This window comes from Oncorhynchus masou, chromosome 17, assembly GCF_036934945.1.
Source record: "Oncorhynchus masou masou isolate Uvic2021 chromosome 17, UVic_Omas_1.1, whole genome shotgun sequence".
Lineage (NCBI taxonomy): Eukaryota > Metazoa > Chordata > Actinopteri > Salmoniformes > Salmonidae > Oncorhynchus > Oncorhynchus masou.
The window spans coordinates 36,236,429-36,252,519 of NC_088228.1; the positions used below are offsets into that span (position 1 = coordinate 36,236,429).

General features: G+C 48.7%; 2 protein-coding genes across 2 annotated transcripts in view; one reads left to right on the top strand and one right to left on the bottom strand.

Annotated features, from left to right (window-relative positions):
• LOC135558267 (dynein axonemal heavy chain 11-like) overlaps positions 1-16,091 on the bottom strand; it is a 108,612-nt gene that overhangs the window by 12,443 nt on the left and 80,078 nt on the right. The window contains 16 exon segments of the mRNA XM_064991985.1: positions 9,912-10,001; positions 10,190-10,327; positions 10,488-10,615; positions 10,713-10,861; positions 11,809-12,002; positions 12,163-12,285; positions 12,367-12,537; positions 12,694-12,834; positions 12,932-13,096; positions 13,483-13,687; positions 13,905-14,027; positions 14,172-14,274; positions 14,582-14,714; positions 15,115-15,288; positions 15,404-15,538; positions 15,646-15,747. Coding sequence (XP_064848057.1) covers positions 9,912-10,001; positions 10,190-10,327; positions 10,488-10,615; positions 10,713-10,861; positions 11,809-12,002; positions 12,163-12,285; positions 12,367-12,537; positions 12,694-12,834; positions 12,932-13,096; positions 13,483-13,687; positions 13,905-14,027; positions 14,172-14,274; positions 14,582-14,714; positions 15,115-15,288; positions 15,404-15,538; positions 15,646-15,747 — 2,274 coding nt within the window.
• LOC135558065 (cyclin-dependent kinase 5 activator 1-like) lies at positions 7,174-8,124 on the top strand. Its single transcript, XM_064991817.1, has one exon. It carries the CDS (start codon positions 7,174-7,176, stop codon positions 8,122-8,124), a length of 951 nt encoding a protein of 316 aa, XP_064847889.1.

Below are 16,091 nucleotides of genomic sequence, written 5' to 3' on the forward strand. Positions count from 1 at the left end.
ACAAGAATCACCTGACTCTGATTGAGAACCGCCTCAGGCAGCCAAGCCTAAACTAGACACACCCCTAATCAACCACAATCCCAATGCCTACAAAAAACCCAATACGACAACACAATAAACCCACATCACACCCTGGCCTGAACAAATATATAACGAAAACACAAAATACAATGACCAAGGCGTGACAGAACCTCCCCCCTAAGGTGCGGACTCCCGGACGCACCTCAAAACCATAGGGAGGGTCCGGGTGGGTGTCTGTCCATGGTGGCGGTTCCGGCTCGGGAGGTGGACCCCACTCCATTAATGTCATAGTTCCTCCCCAGCACTGAAAGGAAGCCCAGCACTGAGAGGAAGCCCAGCCAGGCAGTTGAATCCGGCAGATCCTGGCTGGCTGGCAGTTCTGGCAGATCCTGGCTGACTGGCGGATCTGGAAGAGTCTGGTTGACTCGCAGATCTGGAAGAGTCTGGTTGACTGGCAGATCTGGAAGAGTCTGGCTGACTGGCAGATCTGGAAGAGTCTGGCTGACTGGTAGATCTGGAAGAGTCTGGCTGACTGGCAGATCTGGAAGAGTCTGGCTGACTGGCGGATCCTGGCAGACTGACGGCTCTGGCTGCTTCATGCTGACTGACGGCTCTGGCTGCTCTATGCTGACTGGCGGCTCTGGCTGCTCCATGCAGATTGACAGCTCTGGCGGCTTCTTGCAGACTGACAGCTCTGGCTGCTCCATGCATACTAACAGCTCTGGCAGCTCCTTGCAGACTGGCAGCTCCTTGCAGACTGGCAGCTCCTTGCAGACTGGCAGCTCCATGCAGACTGGCAGCTCCATGCAGACTGGCAGCTTCTTGCAGACTGACAGCTCTGGCTGCTCCATGCAGACTAACAGCTCTGGCAGCTCCTTGCAGACTCGCAGCTCCTTGCAGACTGGCAGCTCCTTGCAGACTGGCAGCTCCATGCAGACTGGCAGCTCCATGCAGACTGGCAGCTCCATGCAGACTGGCAGCTCCATGCAGACTGGCAGCTCTGGCTGCTCCATGCAGACTGGCAGCTCTGGCTGCTCCATGCAGACTGGCAGCTCTGGCTGCTCCATGCAGACTGGCAGCTCTGGCTGCTCCATGCAGACTGGCAGTTCTGGCTGCTCCATGCAGACTGACATCCCTGTCTGCTCCATGCAGACTGACAGCTCTGGCTGCTCCAAACAGGCAGGAGGCTCCGGCAGCGCTATAGAGGAGGAAGGCTCTGATAGCGCTGAACAGACAGGAGACTCCAGCAGCGCTGTAGAGGAGGAAGGTTCTAGAAGCGCTGAACAGGCGGGAGACTCCGACAGCGCAGGAGAGGGGAAAAGCGCTGGCTGCGCTGAACAGGCGAGGCGCACTGAAGGCCTGGTGCGTGGTACTGGAACTGGTAGTACTGGATCGAGGACACGCACAGGAAGCCTGGTGCGGGGAGCTGCTACCGGAGGACTGGTGTGTGGAGGTGGCTCTGGATAGACCGGACCGTGCAGGCGCACTGGAGCTCTTGAGCACCGAGCCTGCCCAACCTTACCTGGCTCGATGCCCACTCTAGCCCGGCCAATACGAAGGGCTGGTATGAACCGCACCGGGCCATGTACCCGCACTGGAAACACTGTGCGCTCCATAGCATAACACGGTGCCTGCCCGGTCTCTCTAGCCCCCCGGTAAGCACAGGGAGTTTGCGCAGGTCTCCTACCTGGCATAGCCATACTCCCTGTAAGCCAACCCCCAATACATTTTTGGGACTGACTCTCAGGCTTCCATCCACGTCGCCTTGCTGCCTCCTCATACCAGCGCCTCTCCGCTTTTCCGCCTCCAGTTCTTCCTTGGAACGGCGATATTCTCCAGGCTGAGCCCAGGGTCCTTTTCCGTCTAATATCTCCTCCCAAGTCCAGAAGTCCTTTGATCGCTGCTCCTCACGATTAATAAGGAGAGTTGGCTCAGGTCTGTCTCCTGACTCAGCCACTCTCCCTCTGAGCCCCCCCCAATACATTTTTGGGGCTGACTCACGGGCTTTCCTCTGCGCCGTCGTGATTGCCTCTCCAACTCCATTCTCCTATAGCCCTCTTCGCACTGCTCCAGCGAATCCCAGGCGGGCTCCGGCACTCTCTCTGGGTCGACCGCCCACCTGTCTATTTCCTCCCACGTCGTATACTCCATACTTCTGCTGTCCATAACGTTCTCCCCTCGCTGCTCCTGCTGTCGCTGCCTGTTACCACGCCGCTCGGTCCGTGTGTGGTGGGTGATTCTGTAACGGCATTCTTCGTTTGTTGAAAGAAAGTCGGACCAAAATGCAGAGTGGTGGTTACTCATGTCTTTAATGAATGAATCACGGTACATGAAATAACTGAATACAAATACAAAACAACGAAACGTGAAACCTAATTACAGCCTATCTGGTGAAACTACACTGAGACAGGAACAATCACCCACAAAATACAAAGTGAAACCCAGGCTACCTAAATACGGTTCCCTATCAGAGACAACAAGAATCACCTGACTCTGATTGAGAACCGCCTCGGGCAGCCAAGCCTAAACTCAAATCAAATCAAATCAAATGTTATTTGTCACATACACATGGTTAGCAGATGTTAATGCGAGTGTAGCGAAATGCTTCTGCTTCTAGTTCCGACAATGCAGTAATAACCAACAAGTAATCTAACTAACAATTCCTAAACTACTGTCTTATACACAGTGTAAGGGGATAAAGAATATGTACATAAGGATATATGAATGAGTGATGGTACAGAGCAGCATAGGCAAGATACAGTAGATGGTATCGAGTACAGTATATACATATGAGATGAGTATGTAAACAAAGTTGCATAGTTAAAGTGGCTAGTGATACATGTATTACATAAGGATGCAGTCGATGATATAGAGTACAGTATATACGTATGCATATGAGATGAATAACGTAGGGTAAGTAACATTATATAAGGTAGCGTTGTTTAAAGTGGCTAGTGATATATTTACATCATTTCCCATCAATTCCCATTATTAAAGTGGCTGGAGTTGTGTCAGTGTGTTGGCAGCAGCCACTCAATGTTAGTGGTGGCTGTTTAACAGTCTGATGGCCTTGAGATAGAAGCTGTTTTTCAGTCTCTCGGTCCCAGCTTTGATGCACCTGTACTGACCTCGCCTTCTGGATGATAGCGGGGTGAACAGGCAGTGGCTCGGGTGGTTGATGTCCTTGATGATCTTTATGGCCTTCCTGTAACATCGGGTGGTGTAGGTGTCCTGGAGGGCAGGTAGTTTGCCCCCGGTGATGCGTTGTGCAGACTCACTACCCTCTGGAGAGCCTTACGGTTGAGGGCGGAGCAGTTGCCGTACCAGGCGGTGATACAGCCCGCCAGGATGCTCTCGATTGTGCATCTGTAGAAGTTTGTGAGTGCTTTTGGTGACAAGCCGAATTTTTTCAGCCTCCTGAGGTTGAAGAGGTGCTGCTGCTGTCTGTGTGAGTGGACCAATTCAGTTTGTCTGTGATGTGTATGCCGAGGAACTTAAAACTTGCTACTCTCTCCACTACTGTTCCATCGATGTGGATAGGGGGGTGTTCCCTCTGCTGTTTCCTGAAGTCCACAATCATCTCCTTAGTTTTGTTGACGTTGAGTGTGAGGTTATTTTCCTGACACCACACTCCGAGGGCCCTCACCTCCTCCCTGTAGGCCGTCTCGTCGTTGTTGGTAATCAAGCCTACCACTGTTGTGTCGTCCGCAAACTTGATGATTGAGTTGGAGGCGTGCGTGGCCACGCAGTCGTGGGTGAACAGGGAGTACAGGAGAGGGCTCAGAACGCACCCTTGTGGGGCCCCAGTGTTGAGGATCAGCGGGGAGGAGATGTTGTTACCTACCCTCACCACCTGGGGGCGGCCCGTCAGGAAGTCCAGTACCCAGTTGCACAGGGCGGGGTCGAGACCCAGGGTCTCGAGCTTGATGACGAGCTTGGAGGGTACTATGGTGTTGAATGCCGAGCTGTAGTCGACGAACAGCATTCTCACATAGGTATTCCTCTTGTCCAGATGGGTTAGGGCAGTGTGCAGTGTGGTTGAGATTGCATCGTCTGTGGACCTATTTGAGCGGTAAGCAAATTGGAGTGGGTCTAGGGTGTCAGGTAGGGTGGAGGTGATATGGTCCTTGACTAGTCTCTCAAAGCACTTCATGATGACGGAAGTGAGTGCTACGGGGCGGTAGTCGTTTAGCTCAGTTACCTTAGCTTTCTTGGGAACAGGAACAATGGTGGCCCTCTTGAAGCATGTGGGAACAGCAGACTGGTATAGGGATTGATTGAATATGTCCGTAAACACACCAGCCAGCTGGTCTGCGCATGGTCTGAGGGCGCGGCTGGGGATGCCGTCTGGGCCTGCAGCCTTGCGAGGGTTAACACGTCTAAATGTTTTACTCACCTCGGCTGCAGTGAAGGAGAGACCGCATTTTTCCGTTGCAGGCAGTGTCAGTGGCACTGTATTGTCCTCAAAGCGGGCAAAAAAGTTATTTAGTCTGCCTGGGAGCAAGACATCCTGGTCCGTGACTGGGCTGGATTTCTTCCTGTAGTCCGTGATTGACTGTAGACCCTGCCACATGCCTCTTGTGTCTGAGCCGTTGAATTGGGATTCTACTTTGTCTCTGTACTGACGCTTAGCTTGTTTGATAGCCTTACGGAGGGAATAGCTGCATTGTTTGTATTCAGTCATGTTACCAGACACCTTGCCCTGATTGAAAGCAGTGGTTTGCGCTTTCAGTTTCACGCGAATGCTGCCATCAATCCAAGGTTTCTGGTTAGGGAATGTTTTAATCGTTGCTATGGGAACGACATCTTCAACGCACGTTCTAATGAACTCGCACACCGAATCAGCGTATTCGTCAATGTTGTTATCTGACGCAATACGAAACATGTCCCAGTCCACGTGATGGAAGCAGTCTTGGAGTGTGGAGTCAGCTTGGTCGGACCAGCGTTGGACAGACCTCAGCGTGGGAGCTTCTTTTTTTTAGCTTTTGTCTGTAGGCAGGTATCAGCAAAATGGAGTCGTGGTCAGCTTTTCCGAAAGGGGGGCGGGGCAGGGCCTTATATGCGTCGCGGAAGTTAGAGTAACAGTGATCCAAGGTTTTTCCGCCCCTGGTTGCGCAATCGATATGCTGATAAAATTTAGGGAGTCTTGTTTTCAGATTAGCCTTGTTAAAATCCCCAACAACAATGAATGCAGCCTCCGGATAAATGGTTTCCAGTTTGCAAAGAGTTAAATAAAGTTCGTTCAGAGCCATCGATGTGTCTGCTTGGGGGGGGGGGATATATACGGCTGTGATTATAATCGAAGAGAATTCTCTTGGTAGATAATGCGGTCTACATTTGATTGTGAGGAATTCTAAATCAGGTGAACAGAAGGATTTGAGTTCCTGTATGTTTCTTTCATCGCACCATGCCTCTTTAGCCACAAGGCATACACCCCCCCACCCCTCTTCTTACCAGAAAGGTGTTTGTTTCTGTCGGCGTGATGCGTGGAGAAACCCGTTGGCTGCACCGCTTCGGATAGCGTCTCTCCAGTGAGCCATGTTTCCGTGAAGCACAGAATGTTACAGTCTCTGATGTCCCTCTGGAATGCTACCCTTGCTCGGATTTCAATCTTGTTGTCAAGAGACTGGACATTGGCAAGAAGAATGCTAGGAAGTGGGGCACGATGTGCCCGTCTCCGTAGTCTGACCAGAAGACCGCCACGTTTCCCTCTTTTTCGGAGACACACCCCTAATCAACCACAATCCCAATGCCTACAAAACCCCAATACGACAACACAATAATCCCATATCACACCCTGGCCTGAACAAATATATAACGAAAACACAAAATACAATGACCAAGGCGTGACATGACCAAATACTTATTTCCAGCATAATTTGCAAATAAATTCATTAAAAATCCTACAATGTGATTATCTGGATTTTTTTCTCATTTTGTCTGTCATAGTTGAAGTCTACCTAAGATGAAAATTACAGGCCTCTATCATTTTTTTAAGTGGGAGAAGTTGCACAATTGGTGGCTGACTAAATACTTTTTTTGCCCCACTGTACTTGAATATTCAAACCGAGCTTAGTCTAGTATTGGATCAACTGTTGTATGATTTTTAAAATTCTTTAAAAAAACGTTTGAATGAAGTTGTATAAGCTTTTATTCCAGCTACTGCTGGTTCTTATCTTGCGTTTTACATGAAAATGCAATTTAGCCTACTTTTATAGCGCATTTTAAGCAAGCTCTCCAGTCAGTCCTGACATCGAAGTCGGCCTGTATGCTCCCCACTTCAAATAGCGATTATAGGCGCGCACATATTCGTCCCCAGGCTAAATGCGCATTATTGGAGTAGATTGCTAAAGTGAATTTACTAAAGCACAATTTAGGGGGAAGAATAGTCTGCTGGTGAACGAGATAAGCGGGAGCCTGACAGAGCTGCCAATATAATTTGACAGACCATTGAGATCCATGCAAAACACTCGCCAGATACATGTTTTTCAGCCACTGAGGACAGAAATGTAACGCCGTGACGTAACAGACACTCAGAGGTTATTTCGTTTTCAATTTATTGAGCTCGGCTGTATCAAATATGAGGCAAATTCTGTCACGGGGAACATCAGACTTTATTTATTTTTTTATTTTTTGCCAACATCAAACTTATAATCTTTCACAAAATCGCCTCTATGACATACTTCTTTATTACGACGTGGAAACCCGATTTCAGAACCTTGGACAATTCTGATGTTCACAACCATAACAGCCTTGAACTCAAAGCACTGGACAACCCGTCTTACCTTTCAATTAACAAAGTAAATATAGAAATATCTTTAGAACTGTTTCACATATCAACTTGAAATCAGTGAGTAATATTTTTGTTTCGCTTTGGAATGTTATATTGCTCATGTTTATGAACACAGAGCCCAATGCCTATGCTTAATACTGTGATTGAGAATCTGTCCCAAAAAGAACCCTGTTTCCTATTTAAAGCACTGCTTTTGACCAGACGCCTTTGGGCCATGGTCAAAAGCAGTGCACTTTATAGGGAATAGGTTGCCATTTCAGAGACAGCCAGAGCTGAGCTAGCTAGGCCAACTGAACTGATGCCATGCATTTCATTTTGCTAATATTGAAGCATTTTGTTTTCCACAGGCACTATTGACCATGGGAACCGTAATGTCTATCTCGCTCCGCAAGAAGGCAGTCCTCTTCCAAGATGGGCCGGACACTGTGGGCCACTTGATGGAAGTCCAGACCGGTACGAGCGCAAAAGACAAGACTCTGAAGCGCTACTCACCATGGAGGTGGATTGTGAAGAAGAAGAGCTCCAAGAAGGTGCAGGCCCACGAGAACACCAACCAAAACAACATTGCCCATCTGAGTAATGAGAACCTGGAGAAGTCTCAGTCCTTCTCCAACCTGTCCACCCTCACCCTTGAGAAGTCTCAGTCCTGTGACAAGCTGTCCACCCAGGACCAGAACACTCCAGCCATCTCCAACAGCGCTGCCTCGTTGGTCGAGAAGGCCCCCTTATCCAACTCAAACACGGCCCCCGACACACCCCAGATGGTGAATGTCCAGGACCTCGACGCTCCCAGGAGGCTTGTGATGGTCCACGCTACAACCGGTGAGCTGCTGCGCTGTCTGGGTGAGTACCTGTGCCGGCGCTGCTACCGGCTCCAGGACATGTCTTCCATGGACCCGGTGCTGTGGCTGCGGGTGGTGGACCGTTATCTGCTGGACAACTGCTATCAGAGCCAGAGCTGCATCAATCCGGCCGCTGTGGTCTTCCTCTACATGCTGTGCCGCGAGGCGGTTTCCTCCGAGGTGGCCACCTTGCACGAGCTGCATGCCGTGCTGCTCACCTGCCTCTATACGACCTGCTCCTACATGGGCAACGAGATCGCCTACCCCCTGAAACCCTTCCTGGTGGACACCTGCAGGCAGACCTTCTGGATCCGCTGCATGACCATCACCAAGCTGATGAGTGTAAAGATGCTCCAGATGAACACAGACCCTAACTTCTTCTCCCAGGTGTTTGCTGACCTGAAGAACGAGAGCCATAAGGAGGAGAAGAAGAGCCGCCTTCTCAGCGGTGTGTACAGCACTCAGTGAGGGACCCAGGGTATAGGGGCCAGGGGAGGGCGGGTGCCAACTACAGTCTGACATTTCAAAATGGGAGGGAGGAGGATTGGTTGAGGGAAGGGGAAGAGGGTGAGCTTTGATGGGAAAAGATGATTTATAGATTTTAAGGGTTAATGTGAGGGTAAATTTGACTTGAAAGAGAACACAAATTGGTATCTATGAATGTGTGGCGGACTGAGGCTTTAGCTTATGATCTACTATACCAGCCTACTGTCTGATGTGTGCACTTCCTACTACGGGAGGATTGGAGGCACCTTTGAGTGACTGGACTAGTGCTCACATCACACTGAGGCTGCAGCCCACCAGCCTATTGTTCTGACTGTGGGAGATGTGCACTTCCTACCACTGGAGGGAAGGAGGCACCCTTGAGTGACTGGACTAGTGCTCAGATCATGGTTGAACTGACAAGCTGCAACCCAGGTGCTTTAGACAGTGAAGTGAACACCAATGTTCCCCCTCAGCACGAAACGGGACAGTTCTAGGGGACAGGGGTTCGTTTGAGGACCATTGGTTCTGATGAATTTGAACAAACAGTATGACTGTTTTGAAATAAAATGCTTTAAATCATTTCTTAAAAACATCACATGTTGTATCCTTATTATTTTCCAAATATATATTTTCCTTGTCATTTTGAGATCTTGGTGGAGATAATACTTTACGAGTGGTGGAAAAAGAACCCAATTGTCATACTTGAGTAAAAGTAAACTTAATAGAAAATGACTCAAGTAAAAGTGAAAGTCACCCAGTAAAATATGACTTGAGTACAAGTCTAAAGGTATCTGGTTTTAAATGTACTTAAGTATCAAAGGGAAAGCAAAGGCTATATATCAAATTCCTTATATTATGCAGATGTTCTTGTTTTTATTTATTTATGGAAAGCCAGTGGCACAGTCTAACAATATTTTACAAACCAGATCAGAGGCAGTAGGGATGAGTTCTCTTAATACGTGTATGAATTTGACCGTTTTGCTGTCCTGCCTGAGCAATCGATGTCGCGATGGTTTAAAGGGTCGGGAGACAGGCGCAGGAAGGCGTAATAGGGGTTTTAGTTTACCCAAATTAAGGCGTGCGTTGTAAAGGCTTCGGGGACGAAGACCATACAAACACGTTCCAAAACACAGTCTAGAAATCCAAAACAAAAGAGTCAGTAGTACCTTGAATAAATGACAGACTCACAATGATTTACACATGGGACTAGACCTGTAATAATTTCTTCAATCCACAATGGCACGAAATCCAAAAAACACACAGCACAGGTACTCACACGCACCAACGGACATTGTAACAATAATCGACAGGACACTGTTAAACCAAGGACACACTTATTCAAATATGAATCACTTGGAATAGGAGTCAGGTAGTGAATGTTCCGGAGGGATCCGTGACATTTGAAATGTCACAAGCACATATTTTCTTTCGGATCGTAGTCAAGTAAAAGTAAAAAAATGTATAAATATTCAAGTAAAGTACGGATACTCCAAAGTAGTACTTTAAAGTATTTTTACTTAGTTACTTAACACCGCTATAGTTTTTCTAATGATTGGTAATGATCCAGTAATCAATTTGAAAGTTTAGTAAATAACTATATATAGCTTGCTAACATTTACAAATGTACAAACAATTAGTAAATAGTGAACAAACTGTTTATAAATGATCTATTACTGGATGTTGTTATGAAGTGAGAATCAAACATTTGATTTCAATTGCCGTCCCTAACACCAATGGAGAGACAGACATGCACACGCACATTCCTTTACCTGGTCAAAGTTGTCCAGAGCAGCGTGGAGGTTGGCATGCATGCCAGTGGGAGGCTCGTTAGTGATCTTGATGGCATTCTCCAGGATGCCCTGAGTCAGGAGAGGAGAACAAACACACTTTTCAATTAGGAAAACACACAGTGTTATTATAAATGCATGTGTGTGTGTGTGTGTGTGTGTGTGTGTGTGTATGTGTGTATGTGTGTATGTGTGTATGTGTGTGTGTGTGTGTGTGTGTGTATGTTTGTGTGTGTGTGAGTGTGTGTGTGTGTGTTTACCTGAGGGATGATGTGCTCCTGTGGTGTAGGGGCAGGCTCAGCACTCATAAACACTCTGTAGTCCTGGTGACTGCCCTCACAGCAGCGTTCCAGAAGCTTCTCCAACGACCCCAGCCAGCGAGCCACCAGGTGGATATTCTGACAGAGATAAATGAATGAATGGATTGATTGATGGATGAACAGATGTTTGCGTGAAAAAACTAATACATTGATTAATGAAACAGTGAATGGATGGATGCAATGATGAATGAAGGATTGAACTATATCTTATGCACAGTATATAGCAAGATTGCCATACCTGTAGGATGACCCAGTGTCCCTCCTTAGCAGCCATCTCCATGGCAACCTCAGCCACAGCTTCCTGGCCCTGACCCAAAGACACATTGTGGAGCTTCCCCAGGTCTATGGTGAATCCTAACTTCCTGCCTGTTACCATGGGAACAAGAGTTTCTCAGTGTGTGTATCATGTTCATTCAGATTTACAGTGATATTTACATTACAAAATCAGTTGTCTTAGTGTTACCCAGTGACTCCACGTCTTTGAGAGGGTCTACTCCGGGAGACAGGATGAAGAAGACAGGCGAGGCGGGTCCACTCTCTCTGAAGGACTTAGCAAACTCGGTCTTCCTCCTCTCTGTATACTTCACCCCCAACTTCTCCTCCACAAAGTTCCTACACACAGAAAGAGAGAGGGAGATAGAGATAGAGAGAGAGTGAGAGGGGGGGTATGGGGAGGGAGAATGATCGTCATTATAATTTGCCAGAGACATGTGAAAGATGGGGGTGGAGGGAAAGAGGAGAGGTAGAGAAGAGGAGAGGGAGAGAAGAGGAGAGGTAGAGAAGAGGGAGAGAAGAGGAGAGGTAGAGAAGAGAAGAGGGAGAGGAGAGGGAGAGAAGAGGAGAGGGAGGAGAGGGAGAGGAGAGGGAGAGAAGAAGGAGAGGAGAGGGAGAGGAGAGGTAGAGAACAGGAGAGGGAGAGTAGAGGGAGAGGAGGTAGAGAAGAGGAGAGGTAGAGAAGAGGCGAGGGAGAGAAGAGGAGAGGTAGAGAAGAGGAGAGGGAGAGGAGAGGGGGAGAAGAGGAGAGGTAGAGAAGAGGAGAGGGAGAGAGGAGGAGAGGGAGAGAAGAGGGAGAGGAGAGGGAGAGAAGAGAGGGAGGAGAGGGAGAGGAGAGGGAGAGAAGAAGAGAGGGAGAGGAGAAGGAGAGGAGAGGGAGAGAAGAGGAGAGGGAGAGAAGAAGGAGAGGAGAGGGAGAGGAGAGGTAGAGGAGAGGTAGAGAAGAGGGAGAGGAGAGGGAGAGAAGAGATGGAGGAGAGGGAGAGGAGAGGGAGAGAAGAAGAGAGGGAGAGGAGAAGGAGAGAAGAGGAGAGGGAGAGAAGAAGGAGAGGAGAGGGAGAGGTAGAGGAGAGGAGAGGTAGAGAAGAGGGAGAGGAGAGGGAGAGAAGAGAGGGAGGAGAGGGAGAGGAGAGGGAGAGGAGGTAGAGAAGAAGCGAGGGAGAGAAGAGGGAGAGAAAGCGTCAGTAAGGAGTAAAAAGGACAGGAGGCCAGCTAAGGTACGTTGTATGTCCCTCAACCATCCACTGTGTGTAGGGAGGTGGTGGGTATTGTTGGCGTGCGGTCACCTGACAGCGTAAGTCATCCTATCAGGTCTCAGGGCTCTCATCATAATGAGTTTCTGCAGGGAACTTTTTGCTTTCCACTCCTGAGGAAACTTCTCTTTCTCCGGACACTCGGACTCTACCACCTTTTTCCAGCGTTTAGGTGATCCCTCGATGTCCCGGTCCAAACCGCGAAACTCATCAGTGAAACTCATTGTCTAGAGGAGGGGAAATACATGGTTGTAAGTGTGTGTGTGTGTATGTTTGTGTTTGATACTGTGTGTGTGTGTGTGTGTGTGTGTGTGTGTGTGTGTGTGTGTGTGTGTGTGTGTGTGTGTGTGTGTGTGCGCGGGCGCGTGTGTGTGTGTGTGTGTGTACCTTGATGGCGCTCCAGGCCTGGTTGGAGAGGAAGTCTACAGGACAGATGTAGCTGTGGTCGATGTTGAAGCGGAGCAGGAAGTCTAGTTCTCGTACGTCTATCTCCTTACTCATCAGTAACAACTGGGGAACAGGGAACACACTATTAGTACTAACACACAGACACACACAGAGAGACACCAACACCCCCCCACACAGACACACCTGGAAGGCGAGTTGAGCGGTGAAGGTGAGTTTGTCTCTCTCAAACAGGCCTCTGCTGATGTAGTTGAAGGTGGAGTAGGTGATGCCGTCTATTAGAGTGTTGACTCTGCTCCTCACGTCCTCACACACCTCTGCCTGCTCCACCGCCTTGTGGAACACCACGTTAAACGCCTACAGGAAGGGAGACAGTGAAAGACAAAGACAAGCCTAGATAAGCTAGAACGCTGTCATCTGGTCGTTAACTGGTCTGTACTGGTCCATTTGGACAGGTCTTGATTTACCTGTAGAAATAAAGGTTAAATGAAATAAAAAAGTGCTGTTGGTAACCTTGAGGCTGAACTGGTACATGGGGTTGATCTTGTTGAGGTCGTTCATGATGAAGTACAGCAGAGAGGATCTGACTGCTACGGGGCGGTAGTGTTCTCTGGCCTCGTTGATCTTCACCTCGTTCACCTTCGCCTCCAGAACCTACGTTCCAAAACAGCATATTAGCAATCAGGACCAAGCGATTTGGCTATGCAGTCTGTCTAAGTTCTCTTCCTTTATCCTTAAACCTCTGTCTCACCTTCATCTCGATCTCCGCGGCCGTGTGTTTGGTGGTCTCTAGTTTCTCCACCAGGACGTTGTCTCCTAGGAAGTTGCTCTCAGCAGCAGAGAGACGGCCCAGCAGCTCGTCCTCCAACAGCTTCAGCTCTATCTTGAACAGGTTCTGCTGCTTGGTCAGGTCACTCTGCAACCGCGACACAACCGTTATACAACCGTTATGCAACCACAACACAACCGTTATGCAACCACAACACAACCGTTATACAACCACAACACAACACAACCGTTACACAGCTGTTATGCAACTGTTATACAACCACAATACAACCGCAACATAACAAACAAACTTTACTAAAATAAATCATTTCGCAACATGTGGGTGGCCCCGGGAATCAAACCCACGACCCTGGTGTTACAAACACCCTACTCTCTGTCTGAGCTATACAAGACCACGACTATGCAGGAACCGAACACAACCAAACTTCAAGTGTCATTTTGTGACCATGTGAGGTCAAGAAGGAAGAGGCTGAGAGAGCCAGGAAGGACAGGGGACATAGCCATCTATCCCACCTTGAGGTGCTCGAGGTCGGGCCTCTCCAGATTGACCACCTGAGCCAGCAGCTGGTCCTCCAGGCCGTCTCTTGTAACAGTGAAGTTGATGAGGGTGGTCTGGGCCTGGATCTCAGGCTTATAGTGGGGGTTAGCCAGCTTAGTGTGGAGGATCAGCCTGAACGCTGGGTGGAAGAAACACTCTTTATCCCCCACCTTTATACAACTGGGAGAGAGAGGGAGAGAGGAGGATGATGATGTGGTGTGTGTGTGTGTGTGTGTGTGTGTGTGTGTGTGTGTCTGTGTGTGTGTGTGTGTGTCTGTGTGTCTGTGTGTCTGTGTGTCTGTGTGTGTGTGTGTGTGTGTGTGTGTGTGTGTGTGTGTGTGTGTGTTTGTGAGTGTGTGTGTGTGTGTGTGTGTGAGTGTGTGTGTGTGTATGTTACCTGCCCTTCTTGATCGTGTGTCGTCCCAGTAGAGGGTCTATGACAGGGTCGATGGACTCCTCCAGATTCTCTATGAGAACAGTGTCTCCAGTCACAACAGCCTGCTCTATCACATCCACATACCTGGGGAAATGGGCTTTAGGTAGAACACATCAAACATACCTGAAGAGAGCGCAAGCTTAACAGATACATCTATTAGGGAGATCCATTCAGGAGAGGGGAGAGTAGGATGGAGGGATGACACAGAGGAGAGGAGAGCAATCTCACCCTTTCTCTCCCAGGCTGACCACCTTGAGGCTGTTGCCATAACGAATCTTGATCCACTTGATGCCCTGCAATTGGGGGTCAATAAGCAGTGGCCAGCGTTCACCTGGGCGCACACAAAGGAGGAACATGTTACAATTGCAATACATTTACAGATGTAGGATCTTAATTTGAGCCAGTTTGCTACAGCATAATCCTGCGGCAACAGGATATGTGAGTTAACATAATTCATGGACATTTCTGTAAGGGAGAATCAAGTCTGAAATTTCTAAGTGGAAATTACAAACTTCAGAAGCCCTGTTAAACCTCAAATTGCAGGAATATTCTCCTGCCACAGTGTGATCAAATTAAGAACTTACATCTGTAGCATGGACATAAAGGTGTAGAAAGTATAAAACATTCTCTACGCTCACAGTTGGTGAGGATGGTGGCGTTCTGAGTGGACATCTTGTCTCCCGGCAACCCCTCATTGTTCCACTGAGCCACGGTAGCATCATCAGTCAGCATACACACTGGATCTAACCCCTCCGTCATGGGGATGGGGATCTGAGAGAGGGAGGAGACGAGAGGAGGAGAGGTGTGTTAGCATACACACTGGATTTAACCCCTCTGTCATGGGGATGGGGATCTGAGAGGGCGAGGAGACGAGAGGAGGAGAGGTGTGTTAGCATACACACTGGATTTAACCCCTCTGTCATGGGGATGGGGATCTGAGAGAGGGAGGAGACGAGAGGAGGAGAGGTGTGTTAGCATACACACTGGATTTAACCCCTCTGTCATGGGGATGGGGATCTGAGAGGGCGAGGAGACGAGAGGAGGAGAGGTGTGTTAGCATACACACTGGATTTAACCCCTCTGTCATGGGGCTGGGGATCTGAGAGGGGGAGGGGAATAGGAGAGGGGGAGCATAAGAGAGAGAGAGTAATAGATGAGAGGAGAGAAGGACCTTCTGGCCACGTAGGAAGGGCATCCAGAGGTTCTCCAGTAGTTCTCTGCGGTACTTCTTAGAGAAGGATCCGGCGTAGGAGATGAAGGCTGCAGTCAGCAGAATGTCTCCACACAGAGTCTCCTCCTGCTCATGGTACCCGGCTACAGAGTGGGCCCAACGCACATTCTCTGACTGAAACACACACATTATCCACCAGTGGATAAAACGTACTGTTAATGTTTGGAAACTTTCCGAAGTAGCATGACAACAAACTAACCGAGCTGTTATTGGTCAGCCAGCTCCTCACCTCGAGTCCTTTGACGAGGCGATTGGCCAGTTCGATGGTTTTGTTGGTGTGGTTGACCTCGTCCTGACAGCGAAGCTTCTCAGAGGTGGCCTTCTTAAACGCAGCAGTCAGGGTATCCAGACTACAGTCCAACTCCTACACACGCGCACGGACGCACAAACACACAGTTAAGGGAAAATGTGTGGGGGAGAGAGAGAGAGAGAGAGAGAGAGAGAGAGAGAGAGAGAGAGAGAGACACCCACAGCTAGTTTCTTCCTAATGGCTTCTAGTTTGTCTGCGGCCTCAGCCAGGTCAGCATTAGCCTGAGACAGACACAGCTTCTTCACCTCCACCTCACAGAACACCTGGGGAGGAAACAAGCACACTCACAAATACACATTCCATAACATCAGTTTAAGTTGCAAACATCCACAAGGGTAATACAGTATCTTAGAAGACGTGTGGGTGTGTTAGCCAACCTCAGGCTATTAGGTGAGAGAGATACTTACATACATCTATGTACAGCAGTAGGAGAGAAAGGAAAAAGAACAATGTGAGAAAAAGACGACACAAGCGAAAGAACAGTATTCTTCCATAGCGTTGATCAGGTGCTGCATATGAAATGAACCAGAGGTAAGACTGCATTTGGTAATTGTACATGCAGTCACAGCTGAAGAAGGAAGTTGACATACACTTAGGTTGGAGTCAT